At 46.2% G+C, this 21561-nt stretch overlaps 1 protein-coding gene across 3 annotated transcripts in view; it reads right to left on the bottom strand.

Moving 5' to 3' along the window:
* Positions 1–21561, bottom strand: part of SETBP1 (SET binding protein 1) — a 269876-nt gene that overhangs the window by 233602 nt on the left and 14713 nt on the right. For all 3 annotated transcript variants that reach the window (XM_032095510.1, XM_032095509.1, XM_032095508.1), the window contains exon 2: positions 18722–19382. In XM_032095510.1, coding sequence (XP_031951401.1) covers positions 18722–19213 — 492 coding nt within the window. In that variant the 5' untranslated portion in view covers positions 19214–19382. The remainder of the gene's footprint in view (positions 1–18721; positions 19383–21561) is intronic.

Raw genomic sequence — 21561 nt, 5'->3', positions numbered from 1 at the left:
TTTCAGTGCCACTTGCAGTCAGAAAGCAAAAATCCAGTCCCGGGGGAATATATGGGATGTTTTACATCCCAGGACAACACTTCAACACTTTGTTTTGGGACTGCAAAAGGAGGCAAGACAATCACCTGCTTGAGTGAGCTCTTTGGACGAGGCAAACAAGTGTCACTTTGTTCTCCCTTGTGCAACCCAGGCATAGACTGAGGAGGGTAAGGGAAGGTCAAGCCAGACCCATGATTTAAAGGCAGGAGGATGGTTTGATGACCGAATGAGTCGGGGGCTTCATTTTCAGCTCATGCTGACACAGAGCATTACGCACAGGGAGGCACAGAATCATGGAATCTTTTTAGGCTGAAAAATACCTCCAGATCATTGATTCTGACAGTTCCCCCAGAACTGCCAGGGCCACCACTAAACCAAGTCCCCAAGTGCCATATCTACACGGCTTTTAAACCCCTCCAGGCATGGTGATAGAGGGCTTTGGTGAAGAAAAGTTTTAATATTCAATCTAAACCTCCCCTGGCACAGCTTGAGGCCGTTTCCTCTCAACCTGTCCCTGTTCCCTGGGAGCAGAGCCCGACCCCCCCCAGCTACCCCCTCCTGTCAGGGAGTTATGGAGACACAGAAGGCCCCCCCTTTTCTCCAGGTTGAGCCCCTTTCCCAGCTCCCTCAGCAACTCCTGGTTCCAGTCCCTTCCCATCTCCATTCCCTTCTCTGGACACACTCTCTGTTAGTGCCTCAGTTTACCCACTGTAGGTGGTGACTGTGCTGCTTTCTTCCCATCACAGGCCTCCTGAATCAAGGCAGAAACCTGCAGTGGTGAGCAACCAACACACCATAGCCGTAGGCAGGAAAAGAGTCATCCCTTGCCTTGCTCCAGCAGCAGGAATATTGCCCCAACCCTGTCAACCGCTTTCCAGGAGTAGCTGTAGTGCAAGGCCAGCAGAATGGAATCCTGGCAGCCCTCAGCATGCCTCACTGGAAGCAGATCCACAAAGCCAGGCAAGCTTTCCTTACTTTTGCTCAACAACAAAGTTTTGGAGCTGCTGCTAAGTGCTGAAGCTTTAACCAAGCCCATATTGACTATTAGGGATCTCTTGACTGCCTCTTGGGCATCTTTAAGGAGCACATAAGATTCCAAGAGCCCAAATGCAACACAACTTGCTGGCCACAAACTGGGTACACTCCTGCCAAAACCTTCCTCTGCTGCAGCTATGGCATGCTCCAGAAAACATTTTATAAGTCAGCCTCCCAGCTTTATGACAAGAGCATTTAGAAGGGAATGTAAACTTTGCTGACCCTAATGTTGCTTTTTGGCTCGAGGAGCTGTTTCTTTTTACATCTTTTTTCCCCTACTCCCCAACTCCTTAACTAACACCATATTTCTAAGAAAGAAGGAAATTGTGTTAATTGAAACCTTCTCAGTACATTATCAGCTTTAGAAGGAGCATTTGGGGAAGGGGAAGGCAGAAGGCTTAGGGCAGGATTAAATCACCCCTTGAAGGAAGATGTCAGGGTGTGAAAGGCCAGCGAACTGCTCTTGGTCACATCAACCTGGAATTTCTTCCTCACAAGTGCCACCAGTGCTTCCCACCCACACCCAAGAGTAAGCAAGGAATGCCAGAGGGCTGGGCCAAGGCATAAATCAGTGCAGCCAATCTGTGATGGACCAGACAAACACAATTTCTCTCTCTTCATTTCCACAATGACTGTAATAGCCCTGGCCAGGCACAAGGGCACCATGCATTACACAGACTTGAAACACAGCTGAGTATTACCCATGCTACAAGAGGATAAAACCAAGGGCTGAATAGTTGTTGTGTTTTATAAACACACCATCAAATCTCATTAATCTCCTGTCCAGCAGATGAGAGATGGATCATCACAACATCTGGATCTTTCATGGTAGCACCTCCAAACTACAAGCTAGGCTTGCAGAGAAAGTTTGGACAGGGCTTGGAGCAGCCTGGTCTAGTGGAATGTGTCCCTGCCCATAGCAGGGACTTGGAACAAGATGATCTTGAAGGTCCCTTCTAACCCAATCCTTTCTATGATTCAATGAAAACAAGACTTCTGTAGCTGCAAAAACATCAAGAATTGGTCAAATTCTTCTTGTGAGACATGTTAAGTTCAGAGGGGCAGCATTTTGACTCTGCAGTTGCATGGGAAAAATGACCAAGCAAAACATAAACCTCAGGCTCCAGGGATTTCCACAAGCATAATCGCAAAGCTTTTGGAAACAGGTTTAGTGGGAACAGTGCTTTACTGAAGTCCTCCCATCCTTCCCTCCCTGGCTGGCTGACTTTCCCTGTCTCGATCTGCAGCCTGCCTGAATACCACCCAAAATATTTTCTCAATTAGAGGAGAAAACAGGAATTTGCCACTTGTCTGCCTCTATTCTGCTGCCTGTCAGCATTCAGCAAATATTTCAATCTCAGCCCTTTGCATGCTGCTAGCCCTGCTCATTTAACCTTTGGCCCTCCCCTAGGCTAATCCATCGGCCTTTACCTTCAAACCTTTACAGCCCAGGGCTGACCGCAGGATGGGCTGGCAGAGAGGGGAGGATGAAAGGGGTGTTGTGAATGATAAATTATGCCAGATTTCATTGCAGTTTAGGGAGGGTGAGCAGAGAGGATGGCAATTTCTGACTGTGCTCCTCAAAGAATTCAACAGCCAGCAGCTGGGATTTGTGCTTCCACATCTGGGTGACGGTGAGGAAAATTAACAATTTTAAAAAAAGAAAGGGAAGGAAAGCCTCTGTCATCTCAGCTCTCCTTCATGTGGCTGGCAGCATCCTGAGGCAGGTACCTAACTGCCCGTGGAGCCTTTGCTCTGCTGCCTCACCCGCTCTCCTCCCTGTCTCACATGTTGCTGAGATTAGTAGCTAACAGTTCCGCTGTCAAAAGCGCATGTGATGAAAATAATGCCCAGAGTGCTGCCTGTCAGCCTCAGAAATGCCTACTCAGATCTGATGGTAGGAGACCCCAAAACCTCTGCTCACCTGGCCTTCCGCTCAGCCGAGCATCCACTGCGGCTCTCCAGGGGCTGTGCCCAGCCGCCTGCTCTATGAGAAATTGCTGACCCTTCCATCACATGGACTCTTTAATTGTTCACATCGGTATTTTGTTTCTCTCTACTGTAGACAGTTTGCTGTCAGTTATCTGTCCTTCATATGTAATTAATTGTGCTGTCTCCCGGCTCATTAGAAACAAGCCCCTCTCTTCCCCTTCTCCTTCTCCCCTGGCCAAGTCACAGTGTGCATTATTTAGGTTAAATCATGTTTAAATAACTACATAAACAGTAGGTCGAGTTTGCCTTTTGTCTAGGCTGAGACTGTTGCTTGGCTCCTTTCTCAAAGTGCCAGACCAGGAAAGCCCTTATCCCTGGAAGCACTCGAAGGGAAATCCTCACTGGGCAGAGCAGCCGTGCCACCCCAGGAGCAAGGGAAGGTCCTCTGAGCAGAAGGCTCGTCCAGTCAGTAACAAGAAGGAGTTGCCAAACTTTAATAAGTCAGGCATAAAAGTCAGCACTGCAGAGCAAAAATCCTGCCAGGAGGATGTTCATCGTCTAGCAAGAGATAACCGTGAGAGGAAGGTGAAGGCTGGTTTGGTTTGTTTTATTTTTACTCCAGCAGAGCTTATTCCAGCTAGCAAAATGCACCTCAAGAGACTTCACTTCACACATAATGGGTCACCCGTTACCACCTTACAACTACAGCACTGAAACTCAGGTGCTGCAATGCACATGAAAGACTTCTGAGCATTCATTCAATTAGGAGCAAAATGAGAGACTCTGAAGTGGGTTCCCTCAGTGCACCAGTTACAAAAAAAAAACCAAAAAGATTGAGGATGTGGGTATACAGGTTCAATCAATCTAAAAACCAAGATGAATCATCACCTTGAACTCAAACACAGTCTGCACTGAACTGTCTTTTACTGTTACAGTAGTAAAAGTGAAACCTGTAAAGTTCATTTGCTTATTTTACTGGGCCAAAGCTTTATGTCCTTGTAAACCATTTTCCTGTGCCAAAGTACTGGTAATATCATCTGATGTAAAGATTTGAGGATTTAAATATCTGCTTCTATCTGGGAATAACCACTGACAGAATGAGCATGAGAAAGCTTGTTTCCTCGAGATTTCCAGCTTAGCCTAGGAGATTTAATCATCTGGAGGAGCTTCGGGTGAATCACCTGAACTTTTGGATGCCGACTGCAGCCAAGACCTCCCATCCTCCTTGCGTGTGCACATCCTCGCTGATAGACCTGGGCCAGCCAAGTGCTTTAACTGATTGGACCAGGCTCAGCTTTGCTGGATTGCCTGCACAAAGGTTGTGAAGGGCTTCTGTGAAGACTTCCACATGAAAAGCTCTGCAGACGTTCCCAGCAGTGTTATGCGAAGATAAATTACTACTCAGGGAAGATGTTTATACCAGTAATGTGAGAGGCAATGAAGTTCTCTCTTCCTATCACAATCTGGGCACCGATGATGGCAGAACAAGAGCCTTTTGGGCTGCTGGAGACTAACGAATCCCACCAGTGACATGGGAAGACCACCACGAAGAGCCAGGGACTAGTTCAGTTTTCCAGTCTATCTGCAGATGGTCCTCTCCTCCACAAGGGCTTAGAAAGGATGGGTGCCCCTAAAGTTGTTTTATCAAAGACCTTTAATCTAAACTTGCTGCCTGGGCTTATTACAGCTGCTGGTCTGCCAGGGAAATGTGCTTCTGTGAAGCTGAACCCCACAAAATGGCAGTCTGGCTTCCCAGCTCGCTCTCCTAACTCTGCATGTACTGCTTTAGGAGACAGTCCACCCACCGCTTTGTCTGATTTTAGACAGACAAAAATATAAACTAGCCACAGCTTGGTTCATCAGAAACACACCCAGCTTTTAGGTGATGCTGTATGATTAATAATATATGCCTTAAAAAAATAAAAATGTTCTCAAGAAGGAAAGGGGAAAGGAAGGAAGAAAGAAAAACATACACGAGTGGGGGAAGGGGGAAAAAGGACAACAATCTGAGACTTTCAATGGGAATGTCCAAAAATAACACAAACAGGATCTCCCTGCCATCTGCTTCGATCCTCTCTGAATGGCTTTCAAAGCAAAAAGCCTTGCCAAAACCTGACAAACAAAGCACTGAGCATCAGTTTTAATGGAATACCAATACTGTGTTCCCCCTTCCCCCCTTTTTGCTTCATAGACACACACCTTCCACACCCTTCCAGTTGCCAAATAAATGACACTATGCAAAAAAATTTGCTTCGCTTACGAATCTGAATAAACAAGAAATAATTTTGCAAGTGGTCCCATATATCTCTGCTTCTCTGCTTACAATGGACACTAATAAGATTTGCCATAACTAATTCATTCTTTCACACCATTACCCTATTCTTTAACTAAAAAAAGAAAAAAAATTACATTCTGCATATCCCATGTGCATTTTTCTGCAACTTTCACACAGTTGAAACAAGGGTTTCAATGGCAAAGCCCAACCTTCACAGCGCAGACATTTTCAACTTAGTTTAGGCCTTCCAGTGAGGCTTAAATGTGAGTTTTACTTCAGCCTAAAAATGAATAGAAGAATGTTTGTCACTTGTTTTGCTTGATTTCCCATTCTCATTTAAAAAAGAGATGTATAATATGATGGGAAATGGGAAGGCATAGGAGAGCTGCTGTCTTAACACCAAAGGCAGTGTGTGAGTGCACACGAAGCAGAAAACATTGACTCCAAAGACAGTGTGCTAGCACATATAAAACCGAAACAAAATTCATTAGCTGAAAAACCCACCAACTCTCCTATGCTTCCTTTCAGCCCAGCTAAGCAGACCAAACTTCTTTTCCTTTTTTTTTTTTTTTCCCTCGGTTGGTTTTTTGTTTGTTTGTTTTTTGTTTGTTTGTTTTTTGTTACTGGTTGGGGTTGTTCCAAGATTCGCATCTCGCCTGGCAAACTTAAGAAGCTTAAAGCCACGCTTCTTTGTTGCACTTTGTTCCCTCTGCTATCGGGATATTTTTATGTACCAGGAGCACACCTTTGCCAGCGCCAATCAACCTTTCTTTTGCTTTTCTTTCTCAAAAAACATCTGAGGCCTAAATTACTTGAACAAACAAAGGAGATTTCCCTCCCTCTCTCCCCTGCTGCCACCTCCCCCCTCAGTGCTGGGTCTGCCCCTCCTCCTCCGGCACACAAATGGCCTCACACCAGACGGGATGGAGGGAGGGCTCCCAATTACACCTCTTTATTAACGAGGGGCCACGGCGGGGAAGGCACTGCAGCAGCGTGGGGTACAGACTGTGGCTGCTGGCTCCTTCCTGTCACCCAAACCGGGGAGCAGAGGTCACGAGTAATCTGCTGGGAAGGAGCCCGAGCGCGAGAGCTTTGGCCCACCTGCCAGCCCCTGCCATGGTGGGTGGGCATTGCTGGTCTGGCCCCACCAGCATGTCTGGGAAAGGGTGGCAGGAAAAGCCTGCAAAGACCACTGTTGCTTCTTGCAGCCTGTGGATGGGGAGATCTGGGGCGTGGTGGGAGAATGACTGATCCACCAAGCGATGGGGTGGGAGCAGGGGTCCTTGCTGCAGCTGGGGCAGTGAATGGTGGGATGGCTTCTCCAGTGGCCCTGGGTGAGACACCTCTGTCTGCTTCAATTTTCTGCTTGGAAACCTTAGGAAAGAGCTGAAATTCTGTGTTCTTTTGTTGTAGTCAGACATGACATGGTCTAAGTTGTCTCTGCCTGTGGTAAGGGTTTCCAACCTGAATCATTCTATGATCTATAAGAGTTACAGGGCACAACCTTCAATTTTCTGTAAGAACCATCCATCATCTAAGTCCTTTTTGCCTTTGTGGTGATTCATTTTCTTGTTCTACTAGGAAACAGGAAGGTGTTTCTTGATGGTCAAAATCAAAACCCTTTCCTTTTCTCTTATTTCAGCCTCAGGCCACCTTTTGCATTCACCCATCAATGCTGTGGTGTCACACCTGATGGTAAACTTTCTGAGCCCCTTGGGCCTCTTATTTACCCATCAGACCCTCTCCAGCACTGCCTGCATGGCTGTTTCCATCTGGCAGAGCCCAAATCCTCCTTTCTTCTTACCTCACTGTTTAAATTCCTCTCCCACTGGGCTGCTGGCTTTTCCTCAGGAACAAAGCACAGGCCCCGTGAGCAAACACTTCTACCCATCTGTGTCCAACAGCTATGACAAAAACATCTCCCCTTATTCCTAAAGATCCCCACAATTTTTCCCCAGACCTCATAATATGCTTGTCCTTTCTGACTCCCACCCTACTCTCAAAACTATATTTGGTCACTGTGTCCAGTCTTTAGGCTTATTTATTTACAGACCTTCACGCTACCTGTGGTTCTTGTTGAGTCTCTTTGGTGTCAACCTGCATCTGTTTTCACACAAGTGGCAAGTCTGTGGACAGGCAGTCAAGATGCACAGAGAAAAGGGGGCTATAAGGGAAGCATAAAACATTGCTATTTTTTCTAACCAGGGATTAACACATGGTTTTTAAACAAGAGGACTCCCTTCCCAGCTGACAGCAGCAGCTGCAGCTTCTGACTTGCTCACAGAGTGGCAGGGAATCGAATCAAAGAGAAAAGAAGACAGAGGACAGCCCTTCCTTGGGGAGTAGGAAACACAATGCAAGCTATTCTAAAATCCCTGAAAATACTGGCTTGGTTTTAGGTCAGGCTCTCCTTCCTCCTTCTGTCCTGAGTACCCCCACCCCCTCACACACACCCCACTCAACAAAGGGAAATTGGTATTTTTCAAAATTCTTCTGAAAGCCAAGCCGGCAGATGGTTCTTTCCATGCTGGGGAGGAACAAAAAGAAAAACCTGCCAGGATACACATCACTGAGACGTGACAAAGATGGGCATGGTGGCTGGCCTTTGACCCAGGGATTTCATAGGCCTATTAAACCATGTGGCCAAGATGGACTGAGTCGACTCCTATCTCCAGCATGCAGCTGCTGTACCCCATGGGCTCGTGCTAAGTATATTAGATTAAGTCAGGCCAGATAGACTGAAAAGAGACAGGGTTTCCATCTCCTACCTTTTCAACACCTTAGGACAATCCTCATCTAAGCATGTGGTAGTGAAATTTAGTGGCCACATTAAGGTATAGATAGTAAAAGGCTTATTTAGACAGTAATTTGCAACAGTCCTACTTTACCAAAGTCTTTCATATATATCAGTGATATGAACTCCTGCAAATGCAGAAAGCCAAGAGCAAATCACTGCCAGCCCTTCTATCAAACTTGAAAGCCTCAAGTTGAGCATCTGGCTGTCTACCACAAGCTGCCCTCCTTTTTCTTAAAAACATCCTCTAGATAACATGAACAGCCAAATTCCCACTCTCTTTGAGTGCATGGCAAGCAGAGCCCAGACCTCCACGTCCCAAGGACCCAAGTTGGTTCCAAGGACGAAGCATGGCTTGGTTATGAACCACAGCTGCCAACCAAGCCACAGGGAGCAGCAAGGGATGTGCTGCCCTCCTGCAGGGCCGCCCTGTGCTTCACAGATTCCCAGCGCTGACAGTCACTGTCCCCAGTGACTAATAGCAGCTCCTGCCCACACCCAGAGCTGATGATCTCAGGACGAATCAGTCGCTCCCCATCACCCTCTCCCCATTTCCTCCTGAGGTGGCTGTGCTGTAGTCACAGAAAGAAATAGGCTTTCCCACCCCCTCACTTTGAATCAGGAATATAATTACAAGTGATGCAATGGAATTAAGACCAGAGAGAGAAAAGGCTGGAGGGAATTTGTCCTGCTGATTACATAAATTATTGAAGAAAAGTATCCCATGGAAAGAAAGAGGCTGTCTTTGGGAAAAGAACTTCACCAGCTTGTGTGCTGGTGGACACAATGTCAGAAAATGGACAGGACAAATTAATCATCCCTGTCTAACCTGCACACAAGAAGGGATATAAGAAGTAGAATACCTTATCAATCCAACAGCATCAGTTCCCAGTGGAAGATGCAATAAAGAAGTGCCTTCAAGCTCCCTGTTAATACAAATTAGGCAGGTGACTAATGTAGGGACTACCCCTGCAGCTGAATAGACTTTGGTGGGAGGCAGAAATGAGGGCTGGTCAAGACCCTGTTAGTGTTGCTGCTCCACAGTGGAAAAAAATATCTGCCTCTGGTCTACTTTTCTTAGTCTTAAGGGTGACCTTTCATCAAATTACCCACCTGGGAATACAGCAGATAAAATTTTAGTGAAGATACCGAGGCACAATGTTCTACTGAGGAGCAGGGGAGACTACTGATAAAAGTCTATTTAGCAATCCCAGTGTAAGCTCTACCTCGGAGGTATGAGGAAATTGTTTCCTTCACATCCTCCTGGGAAATGTTTGCCAGCCACGTTACAGAAGTGCCTTCTCACAGAAGCACCAGCTGGGGAACCACTGACTCACCCTGCAGTGAGGTGAGGGTGTGATCGTGGTGACACACTGAAGTCCAGTGCTTGGCCATCTCCTTGTCAGAGTCCTCAGCACGGGGAGAGGGGGGCCATGTCCTCTGGCTCCTTTGCTTGTGCCACCACCACATTCCTTCCAAAAGTGAGAGCATTGGGCAAGTCAAAATTACCCACGGATCCCCTCAGGGCTGATTCTCATCTTTCAGCCATGTGGAAGGAGAGCAGCTCACATGGAGTTAGGATGCTGCGAAGCACTGAAATTCCTCAATGAACCACCCAAGTTTATAGTGGTAGGGTTTTTGTAACACCCAATGTCAATAAAAAGATACCATCTCTCTCTGCAAACCTTGCCACCCAGGTGAGAGAGAGCCATGAGAAACTGATGAGCAGATAATGAGTACTCCAGTAGATATCCCTCATTCAACTCTTTACCACATTTTAGAGTTTACAGACCAGAAGGGATTATTAAGGGCATCTAGGTCAACCAATTGCATGCTGGCCCCAAAACTCCACTCCCTCATTTCTACATCCAGCCCTAGCTCCTCCCTGAGATAAGTTTTAAGTGAGTAGGGAAGATGCAGATAGCTGACCATTTTGAAACAAATTAACCTGTTTAAATGACAGCTAGAAGAGGACTGGTTTCCAGAAGGGGTCTGCACTCAGTCCTTGGAGATCAGGCTACCCCTGGGAGATTCAGCAGTGTCATGGTTAAGCAACCACAGCTCAGTGAAAAAGGTCTGAGTGTTAACCTGGCCTGTGACAGGTTCCTTGAGTGAGTCACTTAAGCTCATTGCTCTACTTCACATTCTGTACTAAGAGACAAGATGGTTCCACTTATCCTCTTCTCTATGGAACTTGTGAAAGGCTTGCAGGACAACAGGCTCTCCTGATGCTTTCCTTTGTACAGGACCAACAGCAATCATGGATGCACAACAGCAGCATGGGGCGGCACCTTAAAACCCCACTTAGTTCTGCAAACACAGCTGTGGTTGACCATCTATCTTGAATGACCATGTCCTCATGTTCAGCAAACCAGTCTTGGCCACAATCCAAGCCACATCTCAGATGTACAACCTGATTTTCAACCTGTAGTAGGACACCTTAGCCCACATGCTGTTCCTTTCACTGTGCTCACAGCTCCAGGAAAAAAGAAAAATAATAACAAGATGTTTGGCCTGACACTACTCTGCCCACTCTGGAGAAGAGGAGTTTGTTGTCCGTCCTACTTGGAGGCAGTGTAATGCTACTGGTGCATGCACCATGGCTTGAGAATCCCTTTCCTTATAGCAACCACCTGCAGCTCAGAGTCCAAACATAACCACAATGCAGAAATAGCACTTTATGTCCTGAAATGAAGAAGACAACAGCCGCTGGCCTAACTCACGTTAGAGGTCATGGCAAGAAATGGAAAATAATGCTCTTATGAAAACACAGCTAACTGAACTAGTCCTCGAGGGTCACATCTCAAATGGAATCATTTTAAGGTTCAAGAGTTGGAAAAGTCTCAGAGTTAAAGAACAAAACAATGAATGTTTATACTGGATATTTTTAGACCAGTTTCCTAAGGAAACAAGGCTAACATGGTGACACTGTGTTTGTGTGTATGTGAACGCACATACAAAGTCCTTGCCTGCCTGCACAGTCCTCTCTCCTCAAAAGTTTTTGTATATTTTGTCCAGTTTTGATCAAGTGTGATGCAAAACCAAAATATTTGTGATATAATATTCTAACAAGTTTTGCTCAAACTGTTCTCTGGTGAGAAGAAAGGGAACCTTGAGGGGGTCCCAAAAAGGGTTTGGCTGGAAAGTTCATTCATTTCTAGACACCAGAGAAGTCACATAGGAAAGTGGCCAGAAACCAATTGTCACAAGCCTCCATTCTCTTAGAAAAATCAAAAAAAAAAAGACAAGCTGAGGGCACCAGGTAAAACCACAGTTTCCATTCAAATGGACTAAGATGGGTCTGTTACTCAGTCCCACTGGCTGGGCAGGAGAATGGGACCAGCAAGAAGCCCATCTAGGAATGAAGCATGTAAAGAGTTAGACCTGACCTGAGGGGGCTAGCTGGGTGTGTTGTGTGTGTGTATATTGGTGTGAAAAAAGGAATTGAAGATGAAAAGTCTGTAGGCAAACCAGAAGGTATCTGTGGTCAGACATGCCTGGAAAGGGAGGAAGGGAAGCGCTGCAGGCTAAAGCTGATGCTGGAAGAACAACAACGTGTACATGAAGGACTGACACCCCAAAACCTCTGCAAATGAAAACACAGCCAGTTTGCAGCCCTGGGTGTACATGCCAACACATCACATCTCCATCTCTGTCAGCCTGGAGGCCACGGTGCTTTCGAAACACCTCACGTGTACTGACTTGGCCAAGGGTTTGCACCCTCTCCTGCAGCAGTTTGGTGATGGGGCTGAGGACCTCCACCTGGATCCCCAGCTTCCGGCACCTGTCCCAGTTTCTTCCTTGCAGCATCTCCTCAATCCCAACACCAGGTCTGTGGATATTTTGTCATGGTTTGAAGAGAAAGACACAGCACAAGTAAACAAGAAAATGTCACAGAGGGCCATCGAAACTCAGCTGTGGGAGGGAGAGCCTGCTGCAAAACAAAACCTGTCCTCAACACAGACAGCCTCCCCAAGCCCTGGTCATATGGCAGCTAATCAAGTACACCAAGTCTTCCTGGTCTGGCACACTGTGTTCAGCAGAAAAAGCCTGCTTACATTTCCTCAGCCCATCCCTTCACTGCCAGATGTTTGCTTCTTGAAGACGCACTTGACTAGATGCAAAAAAAAAAGTCACAATTCTTTGGGAGCACACAGACAGTGAGGGATGGGCATCAGCTGGGTCAGGCAGAGCAATGAGCTGGAAAAGACACTCTGCCTTATTCCTCTCACGAGATATCCAGGACGTATTACAAGATGGACATTTCTCCAGCAAGCTTTGAAGGAGAAGGAAGGGTTAAGAGCTGGGATCCAGCCCTCCAGCTCTTCATAGAGAGGCTTTATACAGCCTTCAGGTGGGACCAGCCTCCTCCAGATGGCTATGTGGGGAATCAAGATGACTCGGCTCCCAGTCTGAGCACCTCAGGTGCCTTCATGGACCAAGACGAACCTAAGTGGTTCTCAGCTCCTAGAAAAACTGGTTTCTTAAGTGAATAAATTCATTTCTTCACAAAAACAAACCAAAAAAAACTGCCAAACATTCATTCCTGTTCTCTTTTTGCAGTGAGCCTAAGACACCTGAGGTGGGAGAACACCAAACTGCAGCTGTTTCAATTGTGCCTTCAACAATGTGGTAGAAAGAAAAGCTAGCCTGAAGGAAACCTGAGATGACTATAAAAGAGCTGAGTTTCTGTGGCTTTGCACCCGTAGGCTTTTGTAGAAAGACTGTAAAAATGCCAGGAGCCTCATGCCTGTTGGAGCAGCTCTGCATTGATCTCTCAGCTGCTCGAGAGCCAGTTTCACCTTGGAGGCAGCTGGAAGAACACTCCTCCACTCTGTTGGCACTTCTGGGGCTCTACCACTATACCATGACCTGGGAAGAGGCTGAGGTCTACTCTGCTGGTGTGAGCTCCACGTACCTGCCACAAGCATCACATAGAGCTGTCTCAAGGCTTTACTAAGAAAAAACAGGGACTAAACCAGCACTGAAACACATCAAGGCTGAAGGGACTGTGGATGTTCCATCCTTGGGGGGGGAGGGGGGCAGGGAGAAAAAGAAGCTGTAAATCAAACCCTGACACTTCAAGCAGGTACAACTAACACGCAAGTCCCTTTTCCTCGCTAAGCCACAGGGAGCACGCACTTACGCCAACCCCCTGAGCCACATTAGGGATCGCAAGAGGAAGAGCTGACTCAGATGACATCTTGCACAGGGATGCCCTTAGCAAAGAGGGATAAGCATGCACAATGAGCAATTGGATGATCATGCACACAAATCACTGGGGAGATGAGTCCAGCACAGGGGTAATCCAGCAAGAGCTGCAGATGCACACGAGAACCTGGAGGGAAAGTGCAGTGTGCAGCCATCAGTAAAAAGAAGGGGGAAGGAGAGGAGGGGGAGCACTTGTGATCTTCTGGGGAAGAAGGAGGGGTGCAATGACGCCTTTTTGCTGGTCCTAAAATCACGAGCCAGACATAGGTGACAAAAAGGGGTTACCTTTATAAGGATCCATAGGTGCACAGCTCGCCGGGTGGAAGACGCCAAAGATGCACCCACAGAGTAACATGAATATAATTTTTATATGTTCAGCAAATTGGCATATCTGACAAAAATCACCAATTAGAGACATAAGTGGTGAGGTAATTCCCCTCCCATTCAATCCTCTTTGAATTCCCCCCCCCTTTAGATAGGAACTGGACTTTGCTTATGAAAATGTGTCTGGGACAGCTAGTTTCAACCTTGGTTTCCCCAAGAATCTAACCTTGGACCCCCAGCTTGGAACCACTGGGGAATTTATTTCGTCTTTCTGTCTAATAGAGTAGGTGAAGTGCTAGCTATGAATATTATGATAGGCTACAGAGCTACAAATATATGTTTAAAGAATATAGAGAATATATAAAATAAAAAAGGTAAAAATCAATTCGGCATCAGCAGTGGTGAGAACACGTGAATGAGAGAGTCCTCAAGGAAAGGTGAACCACTGCATATGTGGGGCAGTGAAAAGGAAGACTGTGAATTGAATTTCAAGGGGGAAAGTGTTAGAACTGCTTCCTGCAGAGAAATGGCAAACACCTACAGAAACTCAAAGGAAAAAAAAAAAAAAAATTGGAAGAAAATCCAGATAGAGTTTCCTCTGACTACACACAAGGAAGCTTTACTTCCAATTGACTTGCTGCTGTGCTTATCTCTCAGCAATAAAATGCATTCACCCATCCCAAGCTCTCGAAAAACCCTACGAATTACAAAACCACTAACTTACATTCTCTGAAGAAGGATGTTATGCATATGATGAAAGCTCCAAAGAACCTTTGTCAGACTATGCTTAAAGAAAGAAGAAGTGGAAAATGAAGTGTTTACAGACATAAGAGAATAGGAAAAAACCCAAAAAACAAATGCAGGGAAGGGACAAAAAAAAGGAAACAAAACAGAACCAGAGAAATAACTGTTCATCTGGGACTTGTTAAATGCTACGTGGCAGGCAGGGAATGCTGATAGGTTGCTTCATTGCATTTGGTGCCACACTTTCAGTGTTCTTCCAGACTGATAACATGTTTCCTCATCTGAAGAAAAAAACACCTTTAGTGTTGCTGAGGTGGTTGACTCGAGCAACCCTACTGCAGGTGAGAGAGCAGCTGCTGCAGGGCTTGCCAGCATTCCAGCAGGACATCCTCTGGGCTCCTGGCTTTTTTCTTCCCTCCCTCTCCAATCAGACTAAATGAAATGAGCTATTTGTGGGTTTGGAAGTGGCAACGGTTCAGCCCGCTCCATCCCCAGGTGCCAAAGGGTTGAAATAAGAGAAAACTCTTACAGAACTTTTGTGCACTTTCCAATTGCCACACAAGCAGCCAGAGACACAGCTCGAGCTATGATTCAACTTCTGAGCAGCCCTGGGAAAAGGGCTAGGAAACTACCGTTACTCTTTTTTTCAAGTAGGGGAAGCCGACGTGAAACTTGGCGTGGTCTGGACTTAAAAGAAACCCCAAAAGTTGTTGGGTTGCAGCCAAGCATTCAAGCTAGCAGAGCAGAGGTTCCCAACACTAGTACTCTCTCAGCCCCTGCCTCCCTCCCCTCTCCGGGGCATCAGCAACCGCACCCAGCAAGATCCTCTCCTGAATTCCCTCCCCTCCCATTCAGGATCACATAACATCCCTGGGGCGATTGCTCGCATGGAAAAGCAACATGAGGAAAGTATTTAATGTATGTTTATGTCTTTTAATATAGTGTAGCAGCTGGAATCAAAGGCAAAAACCCCGGGCCTCAGCACATGAGCATCGTGGCTCTCCACAGAGTCCCCTTCTAATTACCGCTGCTCTCTGGACCACAGCTTTAGAAATCAGGCACTAAACCCTACTGCCTAATTAGCAGAGCAGTGTAAAGCTTAAGAACAGGCATATCTTCTTCCTCCCTAAGTGGCCACTGAATAAATGCTATATCCCCAGTTCACAGTCCCTTTTTACATTGCTGGCATTACCAGTCCTTCGTGTACCCACATGCTGTTACTTAAATTGCTTCCATGTTTTCATTACTTGCTCTCTGTGCTGTGTGTATTGAAACTCCTGCAAGAATGCTGAAGTGGTATTTCAAAGCACTGGGGACTGCTGGTGATGTATCTGGAAATATTATGCAACAAGCTAAGGGGATTTTTCAAGTACTGATAGAGTGTGCACTTCCTCAAGGGAAAAATAAATTTGGGTGCTACTCCATGATGTGCAGGACAACCACTCCCACCCACCAGAGGCATTAGAATGGCACTTGCAGCTCAGTCTCTGTGTACTCTCTGCAACCACGAGCAAGGTGGTAAACTCAAATAATGCTCCCGTGTGCAAGGGAAATGTGTATATTGGGCCAAACCCTCCTGGCAAAAATCCATAAAGGACAGCGGACTGATGCCACCTGAAGGTCTGTCCCACTCTTTAAATGTGTTGTTCCCTCCTTCTGCTGCCAGGAGCTGATTTTCTGGAGCTTGTGCTGATTAAACCAACAGGCAATCAGAACAGCCTAATGCTGAAATTTCAAAACCACCAAAACCATTTAAATGTGATAAAACACTTTTTTTTTCCCACAACCCCTACTGCAGCTCTCAATGGTTCTGCAAGTACATGCAGAAGGTTCCTGCGTGCTCCTCTTCCCAGGAAAAAGATAGACCAGAGATCTACATCTCCAAGTGAGTTTCAGCTTGCTCTTTCCTCCTAGTTATCTTCCCCCCAAAAAATTTCTGTACCTGCCACAAGATAGACACTGGCCATAGAAGAAATCATTCTGCCAGCACTGGAACTTTTCTTCCACTCAATTTCAGCCTCCCTTGCTGCAGTGGCTTTGATCACCCCTTGATGTGAGGTGCTCACAGCCTGATCCTGGAACCCCACCAGCCGAGGGGCAGGTGTGCGTGAAATCTGCCCCGGCTGCAGGGATGCAGGTTATTCCCCATGCTGGTGATGCAGGCTGTAGGTCTCCAGGCATCACACCCTTCGAGATCACAGCACTGGGGTCTTCCAGACCCCTGCTGGGGACATCTCTGCCACAGCTGCGGCTCAGCAGCTGCCGTGCGGCAGCCGTTGGGTGTTATGCTAATGGTGCACCGGGGCAGCAGCCCTCTCCCCATCTGCTCAGAGCATCCACCTGCTGGGTGGTGAGGTTTTTTTGTTTGTTTTAATGGCCAGATTAGACCAGTGTTGACCCAAAGCGCTCCCAGCCTGAGCTCAGGGTGTGTGTGAACACAGCCCCAGCCTGCTCCGACCTCACAGCACAGGTGCAAGCTGGATGCAGCCGCGTCTGAGCAGTGATCTATTTCTTTCAAACTCCTTATCCTCCTGCAATTAAGGTCATCACCCTGAGCATAACCATGCTACAAGGTGCTTTTTTAGCTATTGTTCACACTGGGTTTGTTTGGTTTTTGTTTAGGGTTTTTTTGCACATAACTTCCTTATGCTTAGCTTTATTTATTCAACCTCTTTGGATGACCACACAGAACACACCTTCCATGCCCATCTGACTGGGTGATAAAGACAAATGAAGGCTCTGATTTCTATTTCAGTCATATTTTCCTCAGTCCATGAACAGTAGGCAGTGGTTTGCAGTTCTTTTTTTCTGTTTACATGGCCAGGGAAGGATTGCTTGTGACACTTTTGCTGTCACTGAGCACAGTCCCATAAAACCGCTGTTTCCCCTGAGACCTCTACAAGCATTCAGGGAGGACAGGAAAGTGGAAATTAGACATTGCTTAGTGCTAAGAAGGCAGCCCATCCTTTTCAGTAGGTGGGAAAATCTCTTCTCAAAGTGTTATCGGGCCAAACCTCTGCTGTGTTAAAAAGAGCTACTTCTTTCATGCCCATACACTACACCATTTAGAAGATTCTGAGAAAAAAAAATCCCCTTCATTTGGGGATTTTTTGGTTTGTTTTCAAGTTCAGCTTGTAAGAAAAGTACTCTAAGACTGAGTGATGTTAATCTCCCTGGGCTCTGCCTTGAGTCAGTGGGAAATGTTGATGCTTAAGTGATTTTGAGTTATGAAAATTTTGGTCTAAGTCAGTCTGCTGAGGAGGATTTCTCCAGGAAGAGATGGTGACAATTAGCCTCCTCAAGACTTCACATTGCCCTTTGAGTACCCATCACATCTGTAAGGTATGGGAGAAGAGGGATCAAAGCTGCATGAAGAGGAAAACCAAACCCTAATCACTGATAGCCTAAATCTGAGATTAATTTCTCCAGGTTTTGGAGACATTTGTGCATCTTTTATCAAGTCTGTGTTCCTGTCTGAACTCATGAAGCCCATGTGCTACTAAGGAGGAAGAGGTGAAGTATTTGTACTGTAACCTGACCAAAACTACTTAGTTAATGCCTAGGACAGAAAATACCACTAACCCAACAATTTGGGTCCCCACCAGCACTGCTTAATACACTCAAACTAAATTTGGTCTGTGTACTAAGTATAGGCAACACTACAGAAAAATCAAGCCAAGAGCAAATCAAAAGGCTGCTCCTGAAAACAGCTCATACAAAGAAAGGATTTTCTTTCTTTCTTTTCTCATCCTTGAATAAGTGAAAAAATAAAAAAAAAAGTTCAATTTTTACCCAGATTTAAGTACCAAAAATTTCTCTGCAGAAGGCTATTTCAAGAAAATGATATGCATCTGGAAGAAAATGAGACTTATAATGGAAGTATTTTCTGTAGCATAACTATAGCACTACTCACACAATGCTGTAATCAAGAATAATGGAGCCCATCACCCAGAATACAGGAATGAATTCAATTGTTCACCGTGCACATACCTCTATTTTAAAAATGCAGTTGAATGCTTTAACTGCCAAAAGGCTTGAGCATTAGTGCTCAGGCACAAAGCAGTTTAGAAGTGGGCTCCTTCATTTCTCAGTCATGTAATCATTAATCTCAAAACTCAATTACATACAAAAATAGAAGAGGCCTGGTTGAACTTTTGATCTCTTCTGAATTGGCTCATCTGAAGGATAGCTCAAGATCATTCCCAATGCATATGTGGCAGTGCAGGATGGTCCTTGCCCTGCGCTCCTGCAAGGCCAAATCTTGCAAAGGTTATGCCTTGGACACAAATTGTTTGAGGAGATTTTTTTCCTCCTTGCTCCCTCTGCTTCTGGGAGAAACTAGAAATATGTGAAAGAACAGAACCTACCTTCTTTTTGGAGTGTGATCTGTCCTCCTCTTTAGCTGTTTTGCTATTTTTCCCAGTTCTGGAAAGCTTCTGTTCCCCAGACTGCTTGATGGTGATTTTGATCTCAGGAGGGCAAATATAGTTCTCCAAGTTCTTTGGGGGCTTCTTCGCTCTCTTGGTGGTCTGGATCTTTAGTTTTAAACTCCCCTCTGTGAAGTTAGCCTCCTTGATGGAAAACTCCTGCTCCTCCAGGCCATCTCCTGCCACCCATTTCTCACTGTCTGCATTGGAAGTAGAATCCACATCTCTTCCGGAACCGAGCTCATCCTCTTCCTCAGGCTCCAGCCTCTCACTGCTCACCGGGATCCCTTTCCCCACGCCTGATGAAGGCAGCATCGTCTCCCCTGCGCAGCCCGAGACAGGCGAAGGCTTCGTGGAGGTGACAGCAGCTGGCAGAAAGTCTGCCTCACCCCCCCTTTGCCGGGAGCTGCTCAAAGTCTCTCTGGGCTCCATAGCAATACCACAACGTCCTGGAGTTTGGTCGGAGAGAAGGGGAGTACAGGAGGGGATGAGGGGAGCAAGGGCAGATATGATCCCAGGGAGTGAATGGCAACTGTCCACCAAATTCAATGTCCTGGTCACCCAGAGGCTGCAAGATGCTCAGAAGAGACCAAATGTGCCACTGTCAAAAGAAAGGAAAAAATAAAGAGGAAGTTAGCATGTATACACACACACACATATATCAAATGAGTGTGGAGATGACTGAAACAGGGCACAGGGCACACTCAGGCTTCCCCTGCAGCATCTCAAGGGCTTTCCTTGAAGCACAATGGGAACCAAAGCTGACCAGCACTTCCAAGGGCTGGATCTGAATTCACAAAGCAAGGAACAATAGCCATGTGTATTGTTAAATTGATGACAATGAATATATATTTGAAAAACCACATCCAAAGTGTTGTCTAAATGCAAACATCTTCAACTCGACTTATGCAATGAACGAGAGGACAGCCAGCTCTTCACACCCATGAAGCTCCTCATTACCTCAACGTGCTCACTGTCACAGGGTTTCCAGAGGGGGAAAAAGTAAACTCAGACACTTGCCATGGGTTAAACAACCCAGTGATCAGAGCACAGAAAACGTGGTGCTGCCCTCTGAATCAGCATCAGAGTTTCAAACTCTCTGTTTTCTCAATTCCCAGGTATGAGAGAGACATGCCCTTGGCTGCCAGCTATTCTGAGGGGAATCCTACTTTGGATGAATAATTCATTACAGACCAACTGCAGTCCAAGGTGCTCTATGGGATGCTGGAATTGCAGGAGCATCCACCTGGGCTTCTTGCAGGGCATGTCAGTGTCCCAGCTATTGAGGTGTGTGGAGGAAAGCTAAACTCAAGGTTTTCCAGAGTTCCTGATGCCCCTGGGTACCACTGCTCTGTGGTGAAGCCTGGGGCTGGATGATGCACAGACTGTGCTCTCAACCTTGCAAGTTTTATCTTCCTTTAGAACATCAGAGATGGAACCCTTTGAGGTAGAAACACTCCTACTTGGTACCTTACAAAATCTCAGCTAAAGGGAGAAGCTGTGAATGTTCAATTGAAACAGAGGTTGTACCAGGAGTAGCTCCCTGCTGGATTAGCTCAGCTGCACTTGACCAACTGCCATCAAGACCTGAGCACAGCCAGGTCATTCTTGGCAGTGATATACCATAAAGAAAAAACCCCAAAATTATCTTGCTGCCTATCACCAAATCAGCACAGCAGTGCCAATATACACTACTCTAAAGCACAGCTCACCCAGAAAAAACACTTGTCCTTGTACCACTGGCTTATTTTTGCTTTTTATAGGTACCTTGCAGGAGCTTGAAATTCAACAAGAAGTAATAACAAGAGCCTTTTATTAGTTGTAGATCCACATTTGCACTGGAGTGTGACCATGTGTCACTTGTCTGACCTGGGCATGTATGTCTACAAGTGGAAAGTCCTAAGCATCCTAGAGCTCCATGAAATCACTAGGGAACCTCCACCCAGGTCCCAGAAGACACAAGTTCAAATAAACTTCCCATAAATAGCACAAGCTGACAACCCAAGCAGAAAGAAAAAAAAGAAAGAAAAAAAAAAGGGAGAGAAACAACTTGGAGCCTGAATTGCCATCTGGCCTTAGGGATGGTTTCTGTAACTCACAGGAGATAGAAATACACCACAAAAACTCTTAATTTGCACATCTCCTGGCAATAGTGGAGAGACTTATTTCCCAGAGCTGGTGTCACTAGTCTCATTTGAGATGATCTTGAGTAATTAACAGACCCAAGGTCTCCTGCAGGCCTACCCTGACTCACCCTATGGTCAGCCAGTCTCTCCATTTCACCCCTGGGAAACAAGGATCACACTTACATCCTTCAAACCCATTGTAGGGTGGGTTAGTTAATGCCCTTACATTGTTTTGAACTCAAACGGTGTGGTAGTTGCTAATTACTAACACAATTAGTACGTGAAAGCCACCCAGTTGGGAGGAGCTGCTCCACCTAATTGACTGACTTTGCACCTTGCCTCTCCTTGTGCCTGTGAAGGTGATGGGAGTCAGAGACACCTTCCTCTTCCAACCGGCCCAATCAAGAAAAAGAAAAAAAAAAAGAGCCCTCTTATTTATCTGCCATTTTGCATTGTTAATCTACGTGGAGAGGGACACAATGTACACACTCTGCTGGGCTGCAGCACAAACACAAGGTGGTAAAAGCTCGGTGGTGCAGCATTCCAGGGAGTTACCGCTCTGGTATGCACGCATGTACAATGGGCACTCTGTGCCGGCCTCCGCCCACAGGCTTTTAACCTCTCTCGCTGCTGGCTGCAAAGAGCAGGCTCTGG

Source organism: Corvus moneduloides, chromosome Z, assembly GCF_009650955.1.
Source record: "Corvus moneduloides isolate bCorMon1 chromosome Z, bCorMon1.pri, whole genome shotgun sequence".
In the NCBI taxonomy this organism is placed as follows: domain Eukaryota; kingdom Metazoa; phylum Chordata; class Aves; order Passeriformes; family Corvidae; genus Corvus; species Corvus moneduloides.
The sequence above is the reverse complement of the archived record's forward strand: the minus strand, read 5'-3'. Positions and strand labels throughout refer to the sequence as shown.